Consider the following 27,894-nt stretch of genomic DNA (forward strand, 5'->3'; position numbering starts at 1 on the left):
GTGTTTTGGCTGGGCGTGGCTCCGCTCTGCCGCCAGCCACCGCCCGCTCACCACCCCTCTTGGTCGGGTGTTCACGGGGCTCGCTGTTTTCCTAAGAATATATTTTTAAATACTAACAAGGAACGAAAGAAATATAAAATAACATGTCATAAAGCAGAAGCATACGCTAAAAGAACAAATACCTCTGGCGGTAATCATGTCACAGCATAATATTTGTTTGTTATGAAAGGCGATCTTGGTGCATTAGGTTTTCTCCCTGGAGTTTCAGTGTCTTCTTTTTGTTTTCTTTAAAATGGGTGATTTTAGTTAGTCTTAAATTCTCCTTAAGTTTTGTGTTGTTGTTATAGACACTGTGAGTAAATTTTACACAAATAAATGAAAGGAACATCATCCCTGTTACTACTCTGTAGATTTAAAATAAGCCATCTTATGCTATGATTTGTTAAACTTTACCTAGATTCACCACCTAAAAAATTGAATCCAAAAAATCGCAGAATGTTTTGAAGGTACTTGAAAGATATCTAGACCAACCTCTCTGCTATGGGCAGGAACATCTTACACTAGATCAGGTTGCTCAAAGTCCTGCCCAATAGAAAACGTCCACTTGAAACCAAATGTAGAATTTAAGCAGATGTAATGAAATTAAACATTATCTCCAAGCACTTAGAAACAGTATTACTCAGACTCACAGGGATTACATCTCACCTTAAAAGAATGTATGTGCCATAGCAATGATTTCCAATAATAATCAAAATTAATCCTTGGGCTGACAGCCAAGACAAATCCTATATATAGTTTAAAGGCTTGAAAAGACATAGATTGTAAAGTGGGACTCTACATCAGTAAAGTATGATTATGGGCTGATCCTATATTCAGGAGCAAACTTCTTACCAAAGATTGGAGTATTGCTTTAGTGCTGACTAAAGAAGGGAGGAGTAGGGGATGGGATTTCACTTCCCTGTGTCACTTCCCTAAGTCACACAATTTTCCTGGAAGATCTGTTGCCTGTATTCTGCCTCCTCTCCATTTATGGTGTTTATCTGAGCGGTTACCAGCTGAGGAAGTACAGTTTACCTGCTGATATATGGAATTAAAGTCTAGATATATGCTCAGAAGAGACCAATTTTCCATCCATGATTGAAATTTCAACTGTTAAATGAATCCCAACTGGATTAGTTAGAAGGATGACTTGGTTTCTCTTGTACAGAGCCTGAAATTTAGTCTCTTGCTTTGCTGCAGCATTTTTTTTCTGAGAAATAAGCATTTTTATTTGTCACCTTCTGATGATTAAACATTTTATACATTTTTTTAAATAATTGCCAGTGAAATTGGAAGATAGTAAATGATCCATTGAAAAACTTCAAGCATCTGCTTGTACTTTCTGAAAGATTCATATCTTGCATTAAACACAGAAGTGAAAATAAGCCACTTGGGCAGCAGCTTTTCCACCATGCTCAGGGTTTCCAAGCTGTGAATTTACAAATACCAAAACACTCTCAGGAATTCACTGACATTTAAAATCTGTACATCCCAGCAAAGAGTCTTTGAATTTTCTATGGTTCTGTAAAGCCATAGTAAATGACTATAAAGATACAGGTTAATTTTTTTAATGCTTGGTGCATTTGACTCACTCTATGGATTAAGAATCTTCAAGTAGTTAGAGAGAAGTGTTTCAGCTGCTAAAAAAAAAATTGATTTTTCTTGTTGTCAGGCTTTCTTTTATTGATTGGCAGTTTAACATTTATCAGCTCGAACAGCTTATGGCTGCCATTTTGTGAAGTGATATTTCAGAGGTCAAGCTCATACACCAAGTGGTTTTGTTTGCATTTCTAAAACTGATCCTTGCTGGACCATCATTATCTGCTTTTACCTGCTTTGAGACCTCAGAATGTAATACACAAAGTGAAAAGTAATTATGGAAATCTCCTCTTACAACCTTTATCCAGAATTTCTGAATAAGAATTTATTTTTAAAATATAGTAAGTGCTGTCATGGCATTTCTTTGGGATTTTTTTGCTGTTTCCGTCTTACCTGAATCACCAGCAGCCTTGAAACACAAACATGACCATCAAGTAAGCATTTTTTTTAATCACCCCAAGAGCCAAACATAACAGTTTTCCAGAAATGTAGGATTTTATTTATGAGGTGTTTGTACTGTTTGCATGCCAAAATCTTACATTTTTCATGTGTTGGCAAAATTTACCAAGCTGTTTCCCTATGGAATTTTGTCATTGGCTGTGAACTAGCCAAGTACAAACACTGTAATAGGGTACAATTTTTAAAACAGCAAGACAAAAAACAGTAAAGGACAAATAAACCCACAAGAGCAAAGAAAGCTGTGACACCAACACCATGGACATCACGACTTATTCCCACAGTTGTGATAACAAAGTGTTACCTTGCAATATTTGATACACACTAGCCCACCAATCCATATTGCTTCTCAACAAAGAGCGTCTGAAATAGGTTAGATTGAATATGTGTGCACTGCTTGACAACTGGCATTTCTTAGAATTGACAATTTTTAAAAGCATTTGATAACACTGTGCAATCTCCGGCATTGTTGTACAAAGAAAGCCTCGGCTGTTCCCTGAGATTCTATATTTATAATTATATTTTCATTTATCTGAGTTGTCTGTCAGCTTCTGATTTCACAAGTTGTTTTCATGTTGCAGCTGAAAATTTTCTAAACCAGTGTCGGGGATTGACATGCAAAGTCAAAAGACAAATGCCTCATCAACTGGAAATAATGCTCTAGCAAGCCTGCATTTAAAGGGTAAAGAAATAGAGGAGAAAAAACCAGCAGATCACAAAGGCACATTTCTTACTGATAGCTAGAATATAGTTAGGATGGCAGGATTTAATTCCTTTGTTAATTTTCAGGTGTGGCCAGAATAAAGGCAAATAACGAAGGAAAATAAAAAGTGTACTACTTCTGCAACTGGAATCTGCACTGAATATCCCTTTGGTCAGGATGGAAGTAAATGGCCACAGACAGGACATATTTGTGGGATGCAAAGGGCAGATTGGTGTCACTAGAAATGCTCACAGTCATGTATAGAAGCCAGGGGTATTTTGTGGGCATATGGCTGTGTACCGGTTTGGCCAAATTTAGAAATATATCCTCTGAGAGAAGGCACAACCACCCCTCCCCCACCAGGTTCGGGAAAAAAAAAATAAATTTTCCTTGAAGGAAAGTGAAGAAGATAAAACTATTTATTTAACAAACACACGGGAAAGGAAAATGAGGTGAAATGGTAAAATCTTTCGCTGTGGAGGAAAAACCTGGGATAGCGTTAGAGTCCTCCCTTTGGTCTCCTCGGAGCTGGGGCTTGGCCCAGGGCCAGGCCCTCTGTGCCCGATGAAAAGTCCTCCCGATGTGCTCTGAGCTTGAAAGCAGTCCAGTAGCAAAGGGAGAAAATCCAGAATTCTAGAGAAGGAAAAAGCAAGGTCCAACTCTCAGGCTCTCTCCAGAGAGCCAGAAACTGAAAACAACTGGCCAAAAGCTGACTGGAACACAGCAAGCCGGGTGCTTCCTCGCTCCCCTGCCGCGGCTGGGAAAAAAAAAGCCTCCTATCTTTATGTGACCTTGAACAAGCTGCAAACTGCTTTGAGAAAGTTTTGCTCAGTTTTTTCTTCTCCCTCTCAGGCTCAGTTTAGAGGCACAGAAAGGCACAAAAATTAATTTCTGGGCATAGGCAGTGATATGGGATACACAACATGACGTCACCCCAAGACAGGCTGACAATTTGTGGACATTTTTTACTTGAAGTTGAGAATGGGAAACATGGAAATGTAAATCGTAATTAATTGTTTAAAGTATTAATATAACTCAGCTCTCATTTATCTCCAGTGAGGAGGGTTGGGATTTTTTTGCATTTAAATGGCATCCATTCAACTTCAGTGTATTTCACTTATGCATGACCTAAAGACCCAAATCTGTTGTTAATTCAAATGAATTTTCCTGTTTGTACTTCACAGGTAAGCTCTTAGAAAATCTGTAGCACATTAGTAGGTTTGCCACTTTTCACCGCTCCAAGTGGAAGTGGGATGACGTTTACTAAAATGCACAGACATTATACATCCTGTGTGGGTTACAATGCAACTAGTACTCATCAGGGTAGGTTTAGTATCTGATCAGGAAGATAATTTGAGTGAAGAGAACTTACTGTTTTTATTTTAAACCCAGATCAGTTCACAAAAGTAGGTTCTTTCATTAAACTGAAAAGTTGGTAATCTGGATGAGAGGCAGAGGGAAGAACAGAGAGAAGAATGGAGACGTCTTCTCATTTGAATCTGATTATGGAAATCATCAAATAAGATGTAAATTTGATTTAGATTGTCTCCAATACCATGGGGTAAAACTGGCTCTGTTGTCTGTTAAAAAGAAATAAATTAGTTCTTAAGTTACATTCTAATCAAGTAACAGCAAAATTCCTTTTCAGGTTGTAAGTCCAAGGGAACATGTGTTTTGTAGAGTACCTGGTATGATGGTTCTTATGCCAGGCAGAAGTTCCTCTGTACAACTACAAAATAATCAATGAATATTTGCAATTTCCTCTCTCCCCTTCAACATCCTACTTTCATGCCAAAATTACTGGGGTGAGGATTAAGGATAATTATCTCATTGCCCTTATAAAATTGAAAAGATCTTTTTATTTCCCCTTTCTTTACCTTAAATAACAGAAAGTCAGAGGTGTTCACGCGTTTTCCCTCCCTCTCCTAGGAAACAGATCTCATGACCTTTAACATCTCAATGCACCGCTCTTGGTGGCGGGAACACGGGCCTGGCTGCATACGGAGGGTGGTGCGTCCTTCTTCCCCTGGCATCCTAGAGGATTACTCCTATGTCTCCGTGACAGGCTGCATCATCGATTTCCAGTACCTAGAGGTCATTCACAGCGCTATCCAAATACTCCTCTCTGTAAGTTCACGTTTCTTTTTGTACTGGGATTCCATCAGTCCTTTCACACACAGCCTGCTGCTGTTGCATGTCCTGGAAAGGGGATGTGTAGGTGATAGATAGCTACAGAGATTTTTAATTGTGTTTTGAATTAGAGAATTATATATACCTTATTAAAATGTGCACTGTTCTTGTCTCTCCTTATATCTCTTAAAGCTCTATACAGACATAGTACCCATTCTGGTCATTGCTGGGATATGTGGAAATTAACTTGAGTCCTTGGCTCTCGTTCATTGAGACATGTAGAGCAAAGGAAAGCAGACTTGTCTGAAAAAATTTGCCTAAACCTTTCCAAAGTTCACAATCAACGACGCCATTTATTTAGCCCTGATTGTAAATATATTTTACATGATACATAGCTAAGTTTCTTCCCAGACTCAGATATGGTTTAGTCCTTGAAAAAGGTCAGAAAAATATTAGGAATTAAATTGTGCATTTATATTTAACCATGTTATTTTTTTCTCTCCTTGAACTCTGCATTATCAGAATACTCTACCTCCGTTGTCCCCATTTGTTGCAACACCAGTCAAAAATGCAATTACAAGAAGTCATTAAAAAAGGCTGCAGTGCAGGGAAGTGCTGGGACTCAATGAGTTTCTTTGGGAGCAACAGCCCAGTCTTGGCCACAGTTTTTCCTCAGTCTGTTGGCTGCTTCTGCTTGTAGTTAACAGGTTGTTTGGCATGAACTGTGTGTGATCTCCTAGTAGTGGTAGCTTTCTCTTCATAGCTGCGTGTAGTGCATTGCAACTGGCTGACCCCAAGTGGTCACACATAGGATCGATCACCCCAGATGTCCAGACCTATTTTGAGGACATAAATGCTTGTGGCTCATGGTCCTAACCATGGCTACCAGAGCTTGTTGGACAGTGGGAGAAGAGGTGTGGTCTGTAGTCCACACCTGCTAGTCAGGTGAACTACTTGGTCTGAGCAGCCAGAAGGGATGCATATTTCTGGTCTGTTTGGTACTTCAAGCTGTTTAACTAACAAACTGGTACATGCTACCACTTGCAAAGTAAAAGGGATCTTCAGAATAAATCTCACTCATGAGTTTAAAATCGTTTTTAAATTTCAATTTTTACATTTTTTCAGCATTAGCACATTTATCTTTTAAAAGAAAAGAAATCAGTATATGTGGTTACATCTATCATTCTTGTCTGAAAGTTCAAGATAATTCCTCCGCAGTACTGAATGCCTTTTGTAAGATGCCAAGTGCTTTTTCCTTGCTACTCCTTTTTGCTGGACTTGGGTAAACTTGTACATCTGTGATTAATGAACTTCCACTTGATGATCGAGGTCTGAAGTAGTGCACTTGGTTTGCACACCAGTAACATCACCTACACAAGACTTCTCCTGACCATCCTTCAGTCAGGCAGCAAAGACTTTGAGTCAGGATCTTTTCCAGGGAAGACAAAATTACTTCTCTTGCGGCCCAGCTTTGTATATGCCAACATAAATTATAACCTTACTGTGAAAGTGGGCCTTCCAGAAGAATTCTGCACATTCAGGCTTAACTGCAAGCACCTTCCTTATTTTTGTGTGGCCCTGATGCTCAAAGCAGGTGCTTCTCCCTTGAGTTCATTTGCAGCAGACTTCCCTCCCAATGCAGTGTCATTCACTCTGCATCAATGAGCCTATACAAAGGATAATGAAGTGTGGTTAGTTGAAAAGGAGAAAACCATAAATATTTTAAACACTTCCTCACTTCTATAAGAAAAAAATGTATATGTTAAAATTTTTCTGGTATTCTTTGTGATTATCAACAGATTTAGAGTTTGATACAGCTGGTTGTTGATCACAGGAACAGTTTTCTTCTGCACTTATTAGTGCAGTACAGTTCTGTCAAATGACAGGAACACAAATACTAATATTAGAATAATAGAATAAACACAATAATTATATACAAACTAGGCAAATATGAAAATGAAAAAATATAGAAATTCTGTAATAGTTATAAAGCATACGATGTAACTGTCCTTCCCTTTCTGAAGAAGTGACTGATTGCCATTCTGGGTTAAATAAAAATTTTAATTCAGTTGAAAATTTGAAATGTTCCAGTAACTTATAAGGCATGACTGTGAATTAAATAGTTGTCAGTTTCAGATACTGCTTTGATTGATACACACAATGCTAAAATTAAAATACTGTATGCAAAGTAAGGTTTTCCTCCAGTTTTCCTACGTTGCTATCCCATCTGTGACATGTTATGATTAACATACTGTGAGTCTGTACTTCAGTATCCCTTCCAAATTGCAGTTTAGGCTTGTTTCATGTACTGTCACACAGGACAGAAATCACCACCTGGATTATCAAATAATTTGCAGTTTCCTCCCATTTTCTGAGCACTATTGATTTGAGGAAGTTCCCATCCATTTTGGATGCATAGCTGCTTTCCTCATTGGGGTACCAATTTCAGTTGTTAGTTAAAAGGTCCTTTAGGTTGTCTTTTCAGAGGACTGAGGAACTGTAGACCATAAGATCATTCTTTTTACCTTTTCCTGGTAGCTAGTCCCAAAAGCAGACTATTCCTTTTTGGACCTTACAACCTACTTAATTTTCATAACATTTTTATGTAGCAATAGTAGCGTAACAAACCATTTTACAGTGTAACAAAAAACTTTATTGGCATAACAAATCATTTTATCATGCTAACCCTTGTCCAAATGACTGGGAATGCAAACACTTCCATTTGGTAGAGAATTGGAGCCTCTGAAAGAAGAAATATCTCCGGGGTAAGTACTGGATACCTGTTGAGATATAACTCACTAGCAGCATTATTGAAAGGTGACTTTTTATTTTTATTTTTTTAACTGGTATAAAGATTTTTATATGCACAGAATGCTGCAGCTGTGACTGCATTAAACCCTGCTTCAGGGAATAGGTTTGACAGTCATTTATTTAATTTTAACATGGTAAAGCTATTTTTTTATCTGCTTTGTAGTTGTTTCTAAAAAATATTTTTATTGGTGAAAGAGTAACTTTGTATCTCATCCTGATGATGGGTGCCTATTCAAATGAATGGTAGCTGAAAGATGTTAAACATTTCTTTAAATAGGGGGAGAATCAAGTTTGAGACAATAGGATGCAATTAATAGTAAATAATAATTATAGTTAAATTTTGTGTTTAAAATCTATATTTATTTGATGTAGTGCATAATATATATATTATCTTGATGAATAAATTCTTTTGCACAACACCTTTAAAATGCAAGGCAGATCATCATTACAGAAACCTATTTTCAGAGAACAAATTAATAATACAGTCAAAATGGTGACAGCTTAGCATCTTTGAGAAAGACACTTCATACAATTTTTTTTGTTATTTGAAAATAGATAATGCACACTGAGAGGATCAAATGCCAGGTACACACTGGCTTCAATAGCTTGAGCATTGAAAAGTTCTCCAAGTTATTGCAGGGAGATTTATATTAGACCCAGAGCCTCATATGACTTTAACACTGTGCAGCAGAAAGCCCCAAGCCAGAATTCTGGAATTAGCAGCCACATGACTTCACCAATGCTGAAGAAGCAAAATTAATAAATTTTGGCAGAGCAACGGGCTGTCACAACTAGATGCTTCTGGGCCAGGAGATGTTACTTTCTTACAATGCTGCATTACACAAGGTGAAGTTAACTTCCCTTCCATTCTCATCACGGCATAGAAGGATAACCTATAATCTAGACCACTGAAGGAAGGGGGGAAGCAAAGAAAGTGATAACCCTAAGTCTAAAAACATGAAAAACACTGAAGCTCTTCAGCGTGTTGATGCTGACCAAATTCAGGATATTTTGAAGGAAGCTACTGGTTTGCTTTGCAGAGGTCCAGCTGTTGCCTCTCATAAGCGTCAATTATTGTAACCCTCAGGCTTTCTGCTGGACCTACAGAGGAGGAACAGACAGAAAAAAAACCCCAAACTCTCTCTTGCAGAGTCATCTATAAATCCAGACAAAGATGTGATACAGAGATTAAGAATATTGAAATTTTTCCGTAGTGAAGTAAAAAGCAGTGAGCATATCCAATGGGGAATAGCTTATCACATACCACTACCAAGCACAAAACATACACTAAAATACAAAAATACATTACTTTATACAGAATATAATGAAGCTGTAATATCAGAAGTATAAGAAAAAGCACTCCTGGTAGCCAGTTTGGAAACTGGATACTGTGGTCACTGTGAGCAGAGTCACTATCTGCTAAAGTGTATGTCCTAAAAAGATGTATTCCCAGTGCTTCTTTGAACTCATGAATTTGTAAATGTTGTACACTTTCCCTAAGAGGCAACAGGCTTCTAAAGCAGCTTTCAATATAGTGTCTGAATGCTCAGTAACATGTCTACCACTAGTAGAAAAATTGCAACCTCTGTATCACAAAATCACAAAGAAGGGTTGAGGTGGGAAGGGACCTCTGTAGGTCATCTGATCCAACCCCCTCAGACTCAGCTGGGTCCACCTAAAGCAGCCTTCCCAGGACTGTGTCCAAACAGCTTTTGATTATCTCAAGGAGAGAGACTCCACAATCTCTCTGAGCAACCTGTGCCTGGGCTTGATAGCCCTCACACTGAAAAAGTGTTTTCTGGTGTTCAGAGGGAGCCTCCTGTGTTCCAGTTTGTACCCAGACCCAGCGCTGCAGGTGAGGCCTGAGCAGCGCTGAGCAGAGGGGCAGGATCACCTCCCTCCATCTGCTGGCACTACTTTGCCTAATGCAGCCCAGGGTATCAGTTGCCTTCTATGAGGCAAGGAGACACTGCTGACACATTTTCAGCCTGATACTCACCACGAACCCCAAGTCTTTTTCTGCTGAAATCCTTTACCCCAGACTGGGTGGCCCCTACTATAGTTCAATGGATGAGGTTGCTTTTCCCAAGGTGCAGGACTTTGCACTTCCCCTTGTTGAACTTCATGAGGTATGTTATGCTAAAAAAAAAAAAAAGAATTCTAGCACTTACCTCATTTTTTATAAAAATGGTCCCTATCTGCTCAAAAGATTCATAATTATTGACATAAATTGATTCTAAACACTTTTTAAAATCTACTTGTTAGTATTCTTAGATTTGTCATACATACATTTGCAGGGTTGTCCTGTTTTAATTAACCAGGTATGATGATTTCAAATATTTTGAATTTTCATTATTATTATTATTCATAATAATACAATAATCTGTGTCATAAAGATCATTGCATCCTCCTGTTTGTGAGGATTCTATTCCTCTTACTTTTTCTGCACAGTTCTCTGATGTTCTTAATCTCTGTTGTTCTCTCCAGTATACAAGCATCACATCTATAGGGAAATGATAAGCAAGGATCTGACTTAATTTCTGAATAGCTGTCTCTAGTCAGTGCCTCATACTGACTCCATGCAATTGTCTCACTTTGTGAATTATTTCTGCCTTGCTGTCTTCAAAGAATCTGCCAAATGTTGATTATTTGACGTAAGAATTAATTATGATATTTGGTAGGCTTAACTGCTTTTTTTTTTAATCAGATAAAAATAGAATTTAATTTAAAAAGATATTTAGCACAACAGACATTAAAATGGAGGTTATGAGTCTTGTGTAAATAACTAATCAGGGGAAGCACTGTGACTACTGAGGTATACACTGCGATCATGGGCAGTGCTGGAGTGGCTTAATGTATTTCAGGTCATTGACCAAGCTTTTACTACTGACCCATAAATCTGAATGCTTTTTTGGTTGATTTGCATGGCTTGTTCTCTATCCCTGATGTTAAGATTACCTTCTCTATGCCATTGGGAAAGTTGCAGGAATTGCTCCAAAAGAGGTTGCAAAGCAGCTTTTGCCCCTGCCAGAGCTGCAGGTTGGTTCATGTTCATTTAAATGTAACAAAAGGTCTAATGATATCAATATATAATGTGGCTCCTCTGGAGCACTGCAGCAGCCCCTTTTTTCCTGTTAGTTATGGCACTGCTATTTTTATAATTGGATAGAAAAGGATGCTAGGAAGCATATCATGTATGTTCTCCAAAGAAAATCCCTGTAGGGGCTGACACCAGTGCTCAGGCAAGGTCCTTGCTTTCTTTACATTTCCCCAAGTGACAAGTGATTGATTAAGAAACCCAGTCAACATCATGTAAGAGAAAAGCATGAGGTAATTTAGAGTTAAGGGCTATAGGAATGACACATGAGTAAAATATAGTTGTCCTGAAGGTATTCCATATTTCCTTTTAGTTTGCACCCTTCCCACATTTTTTGTTCAGAAAACAGTTTATGTCTTCTTTCTCATAACAAACAATCATAAAGTGGTGTGGAAAATTACCTTTTTTCATTGTCTGCAGAGCTGAGCTTCAACATTACTCCAAAAAAGTGTATGAAAGATGCCTGTTCTTCATCACAACCATCACAATCATCATCATCATCATCACAACAACGATAAAACCAATAATAGCCAGCAACACTTGTCTCTTGGCCATGTGAATAGACAGTTATGGTGAACTGTTGGCTTCTCACAGACTTATTAGTAAGTTTGGTGAGATCACCAGATTGTTGAAAATCAGAAGAATTTTTTCAGCCTGAGCAATGTTACAGAGGAGTTGTCAGTCTCTGAAACAGACTGCAAACAAGCTACAGAGGCTTGTGCAAGCCTATGGCTTTCGACAGTACTTCCAGTGCTTTTTTTGTAGCTGTGTCATTGTATTTTCATCAGGAGCTGTGTCTTGTGCAATTCTTCCACTGACTGTAGTATTGGTTCAGGGATGCATACAGCCCACTTCACCTTTGCCATTAACAAGCCTTCAGTGTTAAAAAACAAGAGAATATATATACCAAGAGAAAGAGAAATAGTGAGAGACTGTATCTGCGCTAACATTCTAGAAATGGCCTTGTCCTTTCTTGTTAAATTTAGTTAGACCTCATTATTCATGGTAGTGCGTAGGTAGTAAAATACACAAGTACATTTGTCTAAATACTAGGCTGGGTCAATAAACCAACTATGTGAGACAGGATCAAGATAAATCTGTGGTTTTTCATCTCCGTTGTCAATCCAGGGATGCCTGCTTTCCAAGCAGATCATTTAAAAGGAACTGAAAACACTGATATTATAGCTATTTGCATTCTCATTCATTCATTAACTGTTATGATATGGATTTGTGAAAAAGACTTGGCCAACTACTGCACCAGAGATGGCTGAGGTTGAGGGGATAGCAGACAACAGTTCAAGCATTAGCAACATGTGCCCTCACCTTGATAGTTAATCTACATGGGAACTTAGTTGTTCTAGACATTCTGTAGTACTTGATACAGAGTTGTTTGACATTTTACATGAAAATTACTGTGACAATTCTTCTATTGTCAAAAAAGTTAGTGAGGTTCTGTGCAGGTATTCTGAAATACTTTTATTTATGCAAAAGTATTTATAGTAAAAATAGAAATCAATTTTTTATTTTAACCTTTATGGAGCTCATTAATATTTTGTTGCAAATTATGCAGAAGAACTGGAAGTAAATGGGAGATTTGGAAAATAGCTGGTTTTCCTCCCTTCAACCTCTGCCCATAATTCACCCATGGCAGAAACAGTGTAATAGACTAAATGTCTGCAACATATTTCTTGCAATTCTCAGATAGATACTTTCATTCCTATTCATTTCCTTCATTTAACTTCATTTCTGAAGTTAACATGGACTAGTACTGAGCAGGGAACTGCAGCAGCCCAGTGCACAGCAAACATGGTGACCACAGATTCCAATACAAGTGAGTATCTGCATGAATAAGCAGGAGACATGGTGAAAGAGGGAAAGGCAGGCTAAAGTGTCTCTGCAAACTTGTATGTCTACATGCTATCTTTAGAGCTGAGCAGAATGCTGAATGTTGCACTAGGAATTTGAACATTATTACAGAATAGAGTGAAAAGCGTAACAGAAATTGCCAATCTAAACATTTTTTTAGAGAACACGGAAATCAAACATTTTTCATTAAGAAAAGTGAAAGTAGTGTTTGCTTTGAACTTTAGGGATATTTTCTTGACTATATTATTGGCAGCCTTAACCCTTTGATGAGCTACTGGGACAACAAAGATACTGGAAATTCAGAAAGCCAGAGTATATTGTTTCTTAAGATATTTGTCTTCGTTCCTCTCAGGACACTCACAAGCTTTTAGCAGTTTGTGAGAATCAGTGTATGATAGTTTACTTGGAAGGTGGAATAAAATTTGTACTTTTCTGCCAAGGTGCAATTCTGCATTGCTAGGAGTGTGTTGCATCAGGTCTGCTCCAGCTGTGAAGTTGATAAACCAACCAAGGAAATTAATTCCTCTAGGCTAAGAGTGATTCACTGGGTGATTGACCAGTCAATCACTGGGTGATTGACAGCTCTGGATAGGCTTGACTTTGCTGCATTTTTTTTTATTATTATTTCCAAAGAACACAGTTCTATAGTTGATTTTTACATGCAGATATGATTTTAAGTAAAGAAAAGGTATTTTACTATTTTACTGATTCCTTAGTCTGCACATGTAGTGTAAAAGACACAGGCAAAGCAGAGGTGAGCCTCCCACGGCAGTCTCGCTGAGCCTGACAGCAATAGATGCGTGCTCACTCATGCTCAGCAGCATGATTCTTTCTGCATATTGTAGTTGATAATCATGTGCCCAGACTTTCTTATATGGGGGAAGATATCCACTGATTAAAACCCATCTCTGTGTGAGCTTCCACTGACAGGACATTTTTCTTTTAATCATGTACTAAATCCACAGCCTAGCTCTTCCATTAAAATTTGTTGCCTGAATGTGACCTGACTGCAGAAAGAATTCTTCTTTTCTCTCAAATGCAGTCCCCAGTGATTTGCAATCCTTTCTGTTTTTTCCTAAGGAAATAGGAGAAGCCAGGGGAAGGATTTCACTGAACAAGCAGTGAAGCCACCTATACTCCTCAAGATTTGAGGAAATTATTTGATTTTCACTGAGGAAGGAAGTCAAAGTGCATATGCTCATAGAATTACTTGCTCTCAGAACTACTCACAGAAAGACAGACAAGGTTTTCTAGGAAAATATATTTTGATACAGGAAGATTGCAGTGCAGACTAAGTTTTAAATGCCCTGTGTTCTGCAAATGTTGCCTTCATAGCTTTTGTAGCTAAATCTTCTGGTCCAAATTCTCTGAAAATCTGCTTGTGACCATTCTTTGTTTACTATCTAGTATTATGGAAACTGTTAAAAAATGTAATTGCTTCCTTTATATTCTTCAAAGCAGAGCAGGGAATCCCACCAGAAGGTGTGAGGTCTAGCCCAGGATGTGGTTTCCCCTGTTGCAGCCATGTTGGTGACACGCTTGACTGCAGGGCATGGTGGACTTGTTAAGGGGCTGTTCCATCCTTTGCTGTAAATACTCACTTAGCTCCTCTCAGCTGTCCCGTGGAAGATACTGGCCATGTAAACAGTCTAGTTCATGCAAAATCCTCAGACACATTGTGTAGGGAGAGGCACCGAGCTGCAGCAGTGATGCTGCTGTTCTGCTGCTGCTTCTGAGCCTGCCAAAGGAGATGGCTGCCACAAGACTCTTTATTCACCGATTAGGTGTGTGAATAGCTCCATGGGAGGGGAAGGAAAGCAGGGAGGGATTATAGCCCACGAGACAAGGTACCAGAGAGCAGCATTTGGGTACCACTGCAACACCCCAAGAGAGGCTAATAAAAAGTTTGTACATGAGCTCAGTCAAGATGCATGTTGATAAAAACCTAAGAAGTGATGCTTTACAAAATCACAGTAGTAATTTACACAGAGTTACCTAACGAATTTGCCTTTTTTTTTTGACTGAATTTTTCAGTGGTTGCCTAACTTGCCTAAGGGTGTAAGCATTTTTAATACCTTTTATAAAACAAAAGAAGTGAGTCTTGTCATTGAAAGAAAAGCAACAAACACAGATGAGAAGGACAGGTTGTGTAAGGTTGTGTCTAGGAATAAGTAACTATAAGGATTTTTGTGTTCTCTGAAGGTTCAGAATAGGTAGACACTGAGTGAAATGGATGCTTGAGGCATTTTTTTGCTGTAGTTTGATTATGATCTAAATAGGTAAGATTGCTAGTGGTCTTGAAAGGGACATTGATGTAAATTACTTTATTTGGTATCAGTAACTATTCTGAAAGGACAAAATCATCTTAAAGTCTGAAAAACAAATTTCATTTCTTCTCACCCATGTAGAAGGTTTCAGTTGAAACAATTGTCCCCAGGGAAGGAGAAGAATGATGAAAAATGATGTTGTTCCATAAAGCTGATTTTAGTCTGAAAATAATAATTGAATAAATCAGGTGTTGCAAAAGACATCTGCTGGATCTGTCTGAATCTATGATATAAGTAAAGATTTTTCAAAAAATCATTCTTAGTGATGTGGAACTTTTCTAGTTTAACTTTCCACATCCTCTTATGTAAATTAATGCTATGTAGATTAATTGATAATCATTGTGAATGACAGTAAAAAGTGGTGGATAATTAAACACCCTCTTAAAAGAACATGATCATTTCCATTTTTACTTGTGATTTATTTATTTTTATCTTGTTTCTTAACTTATAATGTACCTGATATCTTCGCACACATACATGCATAAAATAAAAATACTGTATTTTAATAATGAATTAAAATATAAAGATCAACTTAGAAAACTAAAGATACATCCTGGTCAATTATACCAGACAGCTGCAGTGTCTATTCAAGTAATATGCTGATTCCCAGAAAGGGATTTCAAGAGTCAAGTCCTTTGGGTGTTTGAAATATCCTTGTCGTTGCCTGGAGGTTTTTCTTACAAATTTCATCATCTTGGTAGCTCTTATCACTAATGGCCAGGGACTGTCAAGTTCCCCTCCCTGGATACTGATTTTTTACTTAGGCAAGCAGGAGATAACTGGCAAGACCCAAGTGTTTCAATATTACTTCTTCTCTCTTTCCTTTTCCTGGGGCCATGATTCTACCGGTAACCTCACATAAAGATGCTCTCCCCAAACCAGCCCACAGAGGAGCTGAGTCAAGAACACAACTGGACTGCAAGCTTTCCTCTTCTTCTCCGCTTTATTTTCTTATTTTCTCTGCCACTTATGCAGTGAGATTTGTCTTAACTATGAAGAGAGACATCTTTTTCTTCCCTGTCATGACTCTGTTCTTGCTTTAGGCAGCTGAAATCAACTTTCTGCATGTTTTGTTATGGGTACAAATGACCAAGAGTGGGAGTGAGTTATGGAAAGCCATGCCATACTGGGATTTCCCATTACTGACCTTGCACATAAGAGTCTGCGCTAAAAGGCGTAGTTGCATTTTTCTGGCTCTGCTGTTGATTTCTCCCTTCTTTTGCATGTATTTATCTTGTTTTCCCTGAAAAGGGTCTTAGACCTAATTAACAATAACAGCTACCCCAGACCACCTAACTTGCAACTTTAATGCTATTCCTTAAATTTTTAAATAGAGAAGAGGATTATTTCTTAAGAAAAAGAAAGCACACAGGCTTACTAAAATTATTTACTTCAGCTTCCCCAATAAACATACTTCAAAATTCCCTTTCCCACCCAAAAGGCAGAACAGCATCTGGGACTATGGATGAAACATTTTCCATGGTCCCTACACAGGGTCATAGGTTCACATGTTCATAGAGATAGAATGATTTGGGTTGGAAGGGACTTTAAAGGGCATGTCATTCCCACTTTCCTGCCATGGGCAGGGACACCTGCACAGCTCAGCACACATTTGAAGCTTCCCCTGTGTTGTGGAAGGCAATGAGTTTACTGCCCATGTTAGCAGAAAATGAACCATCAATGTGATTCTTGACCAAAACTGAACTATAAAAGAAAAGCATATTATCTGTGCTCCATTTGTTATTTCTAGAGCATGCTCATTTGCAGACTCAAACTGCAGCCTCATTTAAACACACTTCAGTCTCCAGAAATGAGAGTCTTGTTATCTGTGCCATCTTGTTGATCACTGGTAATGTGGATCATATCAGCCTCATGCTACCAAGCTGTAACAAGGGGTACAATTTCTCAATAGACAGGTCCTTCCAAGTGGAAAGCTTAATAGATATAACTATCAAATTTAGTGACTATCTTGAGAAATTTTTCTATTACAAGATTTTTTTTTTTGCCTTAGCTTTTTTATTTCCTTGTGCAAATCCTGCATAATGATGTAGACATGGTACCTTAATCCTTAAGGGCTTGTTGTACTGGAGAGTTCGTCTGCTTTTTCTAACCATGGAATTTTTTCTAATGCAAGCTAGAATATGAATATAAAATTATATTGATATGGTACAATGTGTAATTATATTAGTATTATCATATGATATATAATTAATAATAGTAATAATATAACTCTCCCTAGCAATCTTATCTAATTGCAATGTGACCAAAGTCATTAGATACCAAGGAAAAGCACAGAAGACTTCAGAATATTTTTAATCTGCACATTTTTCCACTGACAGCTAAAATGGATTATGAAAGTCCTTAAAAGAACAGTTTGTGATTCCCCTCCAATGCTCTGCTTTCTGTTTTGGTCATACTTGTTAGCAGGATGTCCTCATGCTTACAACATACTCGGTGTACATTACAGAATTTCAGTAGCCCTGTCTGGCCCCAACAGGGCCAGAAAATGAGTTTGAGCATCATCCTCTGTTTTACCCACTGTGTGTGCATATTAACATCATGTTTCTCACAGAGTCATAAATTATCCTGAGTTAAAAGGGACCCACAAGGAATATCAAGTCTAATTCCTGGCCTTTCACAGGACCACTCCAAGGATCACACCATGTGCCTAAAAGCATTGTCCAAATATGTCTGGAATTCTGTAGGCTTGGGTCTGTGACCATTTCACTGGGCAGGCTGTTCCAGTGCCCAGCCACCCTCTGGGTGAAGAATCTTTCCCTAATAGCCAACCTAAATCTCCCTTGACATAGATTCATTCCATTCCCCTGGGTCCTGTGACTGGTCACTGCAGAGAAGAGATCACTGTCTGCCTCTCCACTTCCCCTCCTAAGGAAGCTGTAGATGTCACAGAGGTCTTCCCTCAGCCTCCTCTTCTCCAGGCTGAACAAGCCAGGTGACCTCAGCTGCTCCTCATACATCTTCCCTTCTATGCCCTTCACCATCTTCACAGCACTCCTTTGGATGCTCTCTAATGGCTTTATGTCCTTCTTATATTGTGGCCCCCAAAAAGGCACACAGGACTCGAGGTGAGGCCAGACTAGCACAGAGCACAGTGGGACAATCCCTCCCTTGCCTGGCTAGAGATGCTGTGCCTGATGCCCCTCAGGACACGCCTGGCCCTCCTGGCTGCCAGGGCACTGCTGATGCATATTCAACTTTCTGTCAGCCAGGACCCTCAGGTCCCTTTCCACAGCTTTCCAGCCTATCATTCCCAGTCTATCCATACATCCAGGGTTGCCTCCTTTCCAGGTGCAGAATCCAGTACTGTCCCTTGTTGAGATCCATATGGTTGGTGATTGCCCAGTCCTCTAATTTGTAGAGGTCTCCCTGCAGGGCCTCCCTGCCCTGGAGGGAGTCAACAGCTTTTCCCAGTTTAGTGTCATCAGCAAATTTACGTAGTATACCTTAACGTCCTGCATCCAAGTCATTTATGAAGGTGTTGCAGAGCACAGGCCATGTGGAACTCTGCTTGTGACAGGCCTCCAGTCTGATGTCACCCCATTTGTCATGGCCCTTTGCACCTGACTCACCAGTCACTCACCCATCACATGATGTGTTTATCCAGCTGTGTGCTGGACATTTTGTCCAGAAGGATACTATTACCGCAGGCCTGGTTCCTACGGTATAGCACCGTGTCCCGCAGCCATAGGGAGGAGGAGGAGGAGAAGATCCAGCAAGCAGGAGTTGTGCAGCAAGATTGATTTATTTAATTATTTTACAAACTCTTTTATAGACTTTTTTCTTCATAGCCTAATTGGACAAAGGGCCAGCCACCCCTTGGGGGTGATTGGCTAAAATCCTAAAACATCCATTGTCAAAATATTTTTCTACTATACCATAAACAAGACTTTTCAAGGTTGCAGGTGTCTGGGTTGTTTACATTCCCTGCTACCTCTTCTGTGAGAGAGAAAAGTCTCTCACGGACTTAGAAAATAACAAGAAAATCCTCGCTAGCAGCATTTTTGTAACTACAGGATACTGTGACAGACAATATCAAAAGCTTTACTGAAATCTGAAAAAGGTTGTGTTGACCACCAATGGTGAACACAGCACAGGTCAGGGATTATGCCCAGGAGCCTGAGCACATGAGCCCACCCTGTTTGTCTGTGCTGGGAGAGAGGTGAGGAAAACATAGTTTCTGAGGTGTGAGCCATGCCGGACACACCAGTTACCCTGGATAAATGGGATTGTGCCTTGGCCCATTTTATTTACTCCTGCCATGTTGTCCATGGAAGCAAGAGTGCTATAGAGTTTCTTTGCTTGGGTTTTCTGTGATTCACCATCACAAATGGGACATTTCCAAAAAAACTGTTTAGGGTTTGGGACTGTGTTGGTCTTTTCTGTTTCCAGTTCCCCTGTTTTCCACACTGCCTGTCTCGTTTTCATTGTCCAGTACAAGGAGGCTGGATTGGCCAGTTGTGAGATTACCCACAGCCCCACGTTAATGAGAATTCTTACTTCACCTCCAGGAATTCCTGAGGAAATGTACTCAATTTCACAGGAACATGACTGCCTGGTACCATGCCCACAATTTCATACAAACTCTTCAGCTCCAAAGGGGGGATGTCCAATTTACTCTTGTAATAGAGTGCCTGAAAGAGTCGGGTGTTTGCTTTTGGTTTTAAGCCTTCCAGAAATTCTTCTTACTTTAATGATTTGTGGGTTTTGTCCACAGACAATGGATATTGGACTCCATAGGAAGTCTGTAGGCAAAAAGGGTAAATAAGGTTGTAATCTCTCAGGTGCTTGTTTTTTCATTATGTGATATTGGCAGATTCTCGTACCTCCGAGTTAAGAATATTTTATAGCCACTGGTGTTTTTTCCTTTGGTCTGTTAGTTTCAGTCTAGAGGTGCTGCTTGAAAATAGCTGATATGGGATTTTTCTTTTTCATAGGGGAGTCATGCATTTTTATTAAAATATTGTAAACTAACACCATGAAAACACACCACCATTTTCACCGGAAAGAATTACAATTAAATAAATGGAAATTTACAGTTGTAAAGCTGATGCGAGTGAAAATAAAAGGTCCTTAGGTGCTCATTGATAAAGAGTTTATGTAGGAAACAATAAATAGGGAGAAGATTGCCTCCACTTTGCAGTTTCCAGGATTCTCACATATTCCTAGCAGTTCTATTGAACCTACAGCACTCCTTGCAATAGCTAGTGTGTTTCTAGACACTCAGTTCTTTGTAGGGTTTTACAGAGGGAATGAAAGGAGTAAGTATCCACTTCTGGTAAGAAGGAGTGAATCCACACATTAGCTATGTAGGCTGCCAGATTTCATGAAAGACCAAAGGAGTATCATAATTATATATTTACTTCTAATTACATATTTAACTGCATATCATGTCATATGAGGAAATAATGTTATCCAGAAAAAAGGCTTTATTCACTTAAAGCTCTCCTAACTTGAATATATTTTGCTGTTTGAAATGCTTTGAATAAAAATGACATTGAAAAGTTCTTGATCTTTAAACCCTTCCAAACCAGCTCTTTTGCTTTCATATTAATATTCTCTACCTCTTTCTTGGGGTTGAAAGACTTTCAGCAATGTGAGATCTCTATCTTTTGGAGTTTCCTTTAGAGCCTGAATGGAAATTCAAAGACTTCAAGGACGGAATGAAGAAAACTGGCAGATGAAGAGACACTGGACTTTTCTTTCCTCCCTTGAGCAAGTCACCCCAGGCACCACATTGTCCCACAAAGCCTGCAGACAGGTGATAAGAAAACTGAGGACAGACTGCCTGCTCTCAGCCCCATTTTTCAGTTTCAGGGATCAGAACAGGCAAAAATGTCCTGTGACTTGGGAGTCTGACCTTTTGTTGACACCTGCATTGCAGACTGAGTGACAGTGACTGTCACAGGCATCAGAAACAATTACCTTCCTCTGGCTGTTCCTGCTTCAACAACAACACCTGCTCCACAGATTAGGAGCCCCCTGATCTACAGAGGAAGAATTTTTGAAGAATGGTGGAGATTGATGTCTTCTGTCCAGTGAGAAATTGAAGCACTTTATCATGTAAAGTAAGGGAAAGAGATACAGTAAATAGAAATATCCTCAAATGAGTTAGAAACTTTTACCCTGGTTCAGATTAGTTGGACTGCTGAGGAAGGTTGTAGAGAATTTTTTTCAGAGAAGAATGTATGAGCTTTGATTTGGCTTTTACTTGAGCAAAATTAAATATGGAAACAAATCAAGTGGGATGTGGGATTATCTGTAGAGCTTTGAAGTGGCAGTTGGAGTGTGTCCATTCTTATGATCCAACATATTCAAAACAATAAAGATAAAAGTAATACTTTACATGGAACATCATCTGTGCCTTTAGCATATGCAAAGACTTTGCCTTGAAAAGTTTTGCACATTTCCATGGTGAATTAAACTCTTTTTTTTAATGTCAGGTTGCCTTTCATTTGAGGAAACAGAGGCTCTTGAAAATGAAAGTACATCTGCACAGTACAGGCTCCCTTTCCCACTGCTTTCATCTCTTATTTTTCAGTTTCTAATTTGTGGCTGAAATCAGCATTTCAGTCCCTGGCTCAGTTTATGATTTTCTGATAAAAGAGAACTTTCAACAGCAAATAAACTGAATACTGTGGAACAAGGAGGAAAAAAGACAAGACACATTTAGGGCTGAGCTTGACTGTTTACATCTGTCAGAAATAGCAGACCTTGCCAATTGCCCCAGTTATGAATATGTTAAATTGAAACTTAAATCCTACACCTGAGCCATATTCATTCTGAACATAAAATAGAATAATAAAAAGCAAATGCAGTATTCCTTTTTTGAAACTGTAGAGTTAAGTTGTTTTTGTGGGTTTGGTCTACTTGGTGATAGAATTCCCTACCAGGAGCAAAAACATAGGATGTATTTTTTTTTAATATATTGATTTCCCCTTACATTTATGTGAATATAAACTATACACTGTATAGTTTTGTCCTTGAAGAATACATACACTTCTAATCTGTATGATGCTGGATCCCTGGGCAATTGCAGTCCTACATTGCCAAGTTCAAATTCTAGGTGCTTCAAGGAGTTCAAGTAGAAATTTGAAAATGAAAAAAAGTGTTTTGTAATTGTGTTCCATCAGACAGACAATATAAACACAGGAGCTGGGCTGGTTTACATCAGAATGCATTTGGTTATTCACTACACAATGGACTAAATAATCCTATAAATATTTATGAGTAAACCCCAGAGTATTTACTCTTTCCTCTAGCATGTGGAGATTTTATACTGTGCACCATGTTAATTCAAAGTAAACCCCAATGTTTTGCTTGCTGCTTAATACTTCTAACAGCATGTCACTGCATCACATATGCCTATTCTCTGGACAGTTACACAAAGACAGTATTTTGGGGTGTAATTCAGGAGGAGCTACTCTATGACTACCTAATTGTCAAAGCCAATACTTGCAGCATATACTGGAGAGGATGTAACGTAGGAGCTGCTTTGCCTTTTCACCTGAGGCAGCACCAGCTGAGCTCTGTGCATTAGTAGTTTTTAAATGAGTAGTTTAGACTGAGCAATAATCCTAGTGAAAAGTAAAGACAAATAAATAAAATAAAACAAAAAAAAGGAGAATCAAATTAGACTTTAATGGTTGGATTTTTATAGGTACAATGGCTGTAAGAATGCCAGCTGGCAACTTAGTGAGCCTTATGGTCTGCAAGGCTGCCCCGTTCCTGAAGTGGATCTTTCATTTTGTTTCTGATATTATCACATGGACTATGCTCAAGTCAAATTTATTAGTAGTATCTTTCAACTGAGAGTAATTTTAATGCTTCCCTCACTGACCTTACCATGATTCACCTTTATTCATCAAATAGACTGTAATTTACTCCCTTTGTAGAGCAAGACATTTGCTCCCTTCCCACTTTTCTCTTACCTGTCAACTTTAGGAATTTTTTTTTTGTCAGTTGTTCTGAACTGGGGGCTAAGTCATTGATGTTCCTGTTCTGACATTTCTCTGTTCTGCTCATCAATCATGACACTGAAGAGTGGACATAGGCAAACATCATTAGCGCTGGTTTATGCTTAACCCATGGGAACAGGAAAGCATTTGGTGCATAACTCGATATAGTTCCTGCAATATCACCCTTAGTACTGATACCATGCATTTATGTTTGCATTTCATTTCTGATGAGAGTTGGCTTTTACAGCACACCTCTCAGCCACGCCAGCTTGTTGTGCTGGGGTTCACGTCAGGGAGACGTCTGGATTCCTTCTGCATGAATCTGAACTGCAAGAGGAACTCCTGGAGGACACATGAGGCATGAGAACCTGAAGCAAGCATTCAGCTGATGGATCAGGCCATAGACAGCCTAAAAGTTAAGGGCAAACCAAACCAGAAGAGCATGGTATATGTGGAGCTTGGATATGAGATTCTCAGGTCCAACTGTTACACTATTCAGTTCTGTGCCTGTTGGTCTGCACTGCTTGCTAGTGTAGGCACATCCCTGGTCATTCTTGTCATTAAGGCTGCCTAGCTTTACAAAATATCTTCTGTTGTCATGTACTTCTACCAAATTTGAAAGATTTCTGCTTAAAACTTTCCCTAGTGTGCTAATGATTTGAGTTTACTTAGCTCAGCTATCAAAACTTTTCTGAGAATGAGACTGAGATAAAATATTCCACCTTACCAATTAGAAAAAACAATTTTTCTTTGTTGTAGATCAGGAGTTTGAAGTCTGCAGGGAGGAAGAGATGAAGGAAAGTCCTCAGTATTTTTGCTCTCTGACTACACAGAAATATGGTGGAATCCTGTTTCAGTTACTTGTCTTAAACAAGTCACACTCATTCTCTGCTTATTCTTTGATTGTTTTTATTATTATTATTAGATTGGAGTAGATTTTAGAAAAAAAAATCTTAACTGCAAGAATGGTCAAGTATTGGAACAGGACACCCAGGAAAGTAACAAAAACGTGTAGATGTGGTGCTTCAGGAGATGGTTGTGAGCCTGGCAGTGCCAAGACAATGGTTGAATTTGATGATCTTAAAGGCCTTTTCCAATCTTAATGATTCTATGATTCTGTGTTAATTCAGAGCAGGCTTCATCCCTCAGGGTTGTCTTGCACTGACCCCCGAGGTGAATTGCAAAGAGTCGGCAAATTTTTCACTTAGAGCATTCCTCCAGGAGTGATCAAAAGGCATTGCCTCATGCTTTTGCTGATGACAGTGAGGAGACAAGGTAAGCAAGGACTCACAGAAAAGGCAGAAAAGTGAAAAATGTATGATGATGCTTCTAACATCAGGTGTGCTCTTCAGAGAAGACATATAAGCTGACTCTAAGCAGTACGTTCACAAAGTATACAAAAGTACAGATGCTCTATTTCTTGTACATATTTTGATCCAGCCTTCAGAGTTAGTGTTAAGCACCTTTCCATATCAGTACCTGAACTGTCGTGCATGCCTAATCTAGCCTGACATTTCTAGGTTAAGTGTTAGCTCCAGTTAGTGTGTCTGAACTCAAGTGAAAGAGCATTACTAATTAAGTACCAATTTCGAAATACCGCAGTTCTCTTCACTATTCTTCTGTGCATTTATGTAGACAGTAATTGACACTGGGCTATCTCGTACCTGTTCATGTTTAGGACTAATTGCTGTTTACTCTTTCTCAAGGAAAAAAAGGATGGAAAGGCTAAGAAGAATTGCTAGTTGCTGCTCTGGTGACATGTACTGTAAAATCTAGGGCAAATTAGACTATCATTCTTTTTTTTCTTTGTAGTATCTTTGGTAACTTTTCTCTCATCTTTCTGATTCTGTAAAAAAATACTTAAGATCTTCAGAAGGTGATGAGCACCTCCCACATTGAACTGTTTGATATAAATACGTTGGCTGAGCGATTCTGTTTGTACTTGTCCAGGTAAGCACAATGCTGGTGCTTATCAAAAAGATTACCCTCATCTGCCAGTGAGTAAAATAAGAGAGACCTGGAAGAAGGATGCTCCATACAGCAGTGGCCAGGCCTGCTTGAATGCACCACATGATACTGTAAGGTACTTTTTTCCCACTCTTCGCTATTTTCATTTCCGTGGTAAGCAATTGCTTGGACACCGTGTTTAGGCTTTCTCCAGTGATATGTATCTGAGAATAAGGAGTTTAAGAGAGAGTGGGTCATTGCTTTCAGCACTCTGTTTGCCCGATAATGGGCTACTGTCATACAGGCACAAGACATGGTCAGTAGTAATCAGAGACTTACCAGATCTTCTGGATAATTTAGTGACAAAACCCCCAGGTTGTTTAGATACTGAGATTAATTTATTTTAGAAGTTATAATCCTGAATAAATAAGAACACATTGCATTTGTAATTTCCTAATTGGCATTTTGATTTTCTCTGAACATTTGTTCACTCAGATTTTAGTAGTGTCTTGTCTGTGAGTTATGATTTACAACGAGCCAAAGCGAGCCACGTGGTACGAAGCAGACAGAACAGTGATGCCTGTCACTCAGGCATGTACTACTGCTTTTTAACTACCAGGCAAAGATTTAAATGAGCAAGGAGCCTGCAAAGAAAGCATCAATCTCAGTAAGCAGTAAAAAACCTACTGTCATTAACACAGTTTTTCAGCTGAGCAGACATGCTCAAAGCAATGCTGAAGATTTTGAAACTGGGCAAGTACAAAGCATCAAAGGAATGCACAGACACTGTAGAAATTCCTCACGGCTTTTTGTTAGGAAGTACATCACAGAGAGAAAGGACAACAGTATTCAGCTAGAGAAGAGAATTTTCTGGTTCTTTTCCACCGTTAATATCTATGATTGTGCACTCACAGCCTGTGCCTGTTAAATTGGATAGAATATTTAGAAGGCCCAACTAGTAGCAGTAAGTAATTACAAATAGTTTTTTCTCACATTCATTTACAAATCTTATGTGAATAGACTGTGATTTTTGTGCTTTTATTGCAGAAAGTTATTCAGAAAATCTTCCACATAAATAAATTTTAGGCAGTCAGTTGCCTGCACAACTTTTTGACTGTACAAATTATAATTATTAGCTGGAATGAGTATTTCAAAGAGATCACTGGGTCTTGCTTTCTCACTGAGGCAAGATCAAGTAATGTTTGCCATCTTTTATAGTTGTTCATACAATCTGTTCTGCAAAGTCTGGCTATGCCAACGTTTCCAGTCTTCCTAGTTAAAAATTCATATAGATAGAAAATTTTCTAACCTAAATTTTCTTTACGAAAAGTGAAGAACATTTTCCTTCCACTTTTTTCATTCAGTGGACAAGGGAAAAATTTCTTAGATTTCTCTCTATATTTTTTTTTATATATTTAAAACTACTATCATATATACCATAGTCTTGTCCTCTCCAGATTGGCTGTACTCATTCTTCCAATTGTGACTTTCAGTCGCTATGGCTAAGCCTGTGAGGATTACCGTTGTGCTCTGGGTTCTTTACAATATTTCCTGAGGTGTGGTGCTCAGCAGAGAACATGGTAGACTTCAACCACTGATGTCATACTTGCACTAAATTCCCAAAATGCATAATTTAAAAATTTCACCCATTATATGGTGAGTTGAGCTGACCCTCATTTATATCACTGGTAAAGCGACCTTCCTTCTTCATGGGTTGCTTCTGCTCTTATGGTGCTACTGCAGAGTGTCCCTGAGTCTGGCCCTTTCTATCTTGCCAGCCTAACCTTTGGTCACATCTCTCTGCTGGCACCTGTGAGGCTTTTGCCCAGGCACCTGTAAAGGTTGTACAAAACACAGAAAACAAGTATCAGCCCAAAGGTTGTAGCTGGTAAGAACAAGAAAGGTTCCAGATACATGATTCCTTCTTCTTGTTTTGTAGCTGATTTGATAGAAGGTGTTATCTTGTTATGTATATTATTTTGCTACTGAGGTAATTGCTAGAAGTCACTTTCTCCATTCAGAGACTCCTTAATATGAATGAAGTATTGTGTAGCAATCCTAGGAAATGCCATTTCCCCGTATTCTACATAGCAGCCAGAGGCAAAATGATTTTTCAATTACTTTTGCTGTAAATGAAACATGCAGAAGGTATAGATTCTCTCTTAGGGAGGTCAGTGTGGGAATACAAACAGCTGTGAGCCAGTAAGAGATGTGTTAATACTATCACCTTAGTCATCCCTTAGTAAATATTTGTGTGAAATGTGTTATGCACCATTATGTAGCCTGAAATTACCCTGTGGATTAGAAGCAGCAATATTCCCTCTTCAGGCAGACCATGGTTTGCCTCCTACCTCACGCCCTCGCTCTGTGAGGCCGTGCTTTTCCAGCTGAGCAGTACCTGAGTGTGGAGGGAGCCCAGTAACATCCCTGAAGGAGCTGTATGGCAAATACATCACCAGATGCACACAGAGACAACGAGGTCTCTCCCACGGGCATCTCTTATGGGCTTTTCTTCCCCAGCAAGGCACTTCCAGGGTCATCCCTTTCCAGTGCTGCTTTGTGCAGCCAGTATTGTGTTAATAAGTGGTTTAGTCTTGTGACCTCTCTCTGGTGTTGACATACACTTGCCACACAGTATGTCAACATGCTCACAGTGTTAGTCACAGATCACTGTCCTCCCTGTCTCACTGCTGAGTTACAGGTAGTTGCAAGAAAGGTAGACACTAAAAGAAAACCAAGTAACAGTAGGGTTAATAGTGAACAAAGGCAGGATGTGAGTCAGAGGCATAGGACTCACAGATGTGTTTCATGCAAGCTGTCAGTCTGATTTGAAGTAATCGAGGTTCCTTTTGAAGACAAGTGTTTGAGAGAAATATCAAATGAAATAAAAAGCTCTGAGCAGCTTCCAGGCTGCTGAAAACTTGCAGCAGGCTCCAGCAGCCT

At 39.0% G+C, this 27,894-nt stretch overlaps 1 protein-coding gene across 3 annotated transcripts in view; it reads left to right on the plus strand.

Moving 5' to 3' along the window:
- The window catches only part of NKAIN3 (sodium/potassium transporting ATPase interacting 3), a 346,639-nt gene that overhangs the window by 254,669 nt on the left and 64,076 nt on the right, over positions 1–27,894 (plus strand). For 2 of the 3 annotated variants that reach the window (XM_069004845.1, XM_069004846.1), the window contains exon 4: positions 4,727–4,924. In XM_069004845.1, the coding sequence (XP_068860946.1) occupies positions 4,727–4,924 (198 nt within the window). Of the gene's footprint in view, positions 1–4,726; positions 4,925–20,664; positions 20,784–27,894 lie in introns of those variants that run through there. The other variant, XM_069004847.1, reaches the window with a different exon arrangement.

Source organism: Aphelocoma coerulescens, chromosome 2 (genome assembly GCF_041296385.1).
Source record: "Aphelocoma coerulescens isolate FSJ_1873_10779 chromosome 2, UR_Acoe_1.0, whole genome shotgun sequence".
Lineage (NCBI taxonomy): Eukaryota > Metazoa > Chordata > Aves > Passeriformes > Corvidae > Aphelocoma > Aphelocoma coerulescens.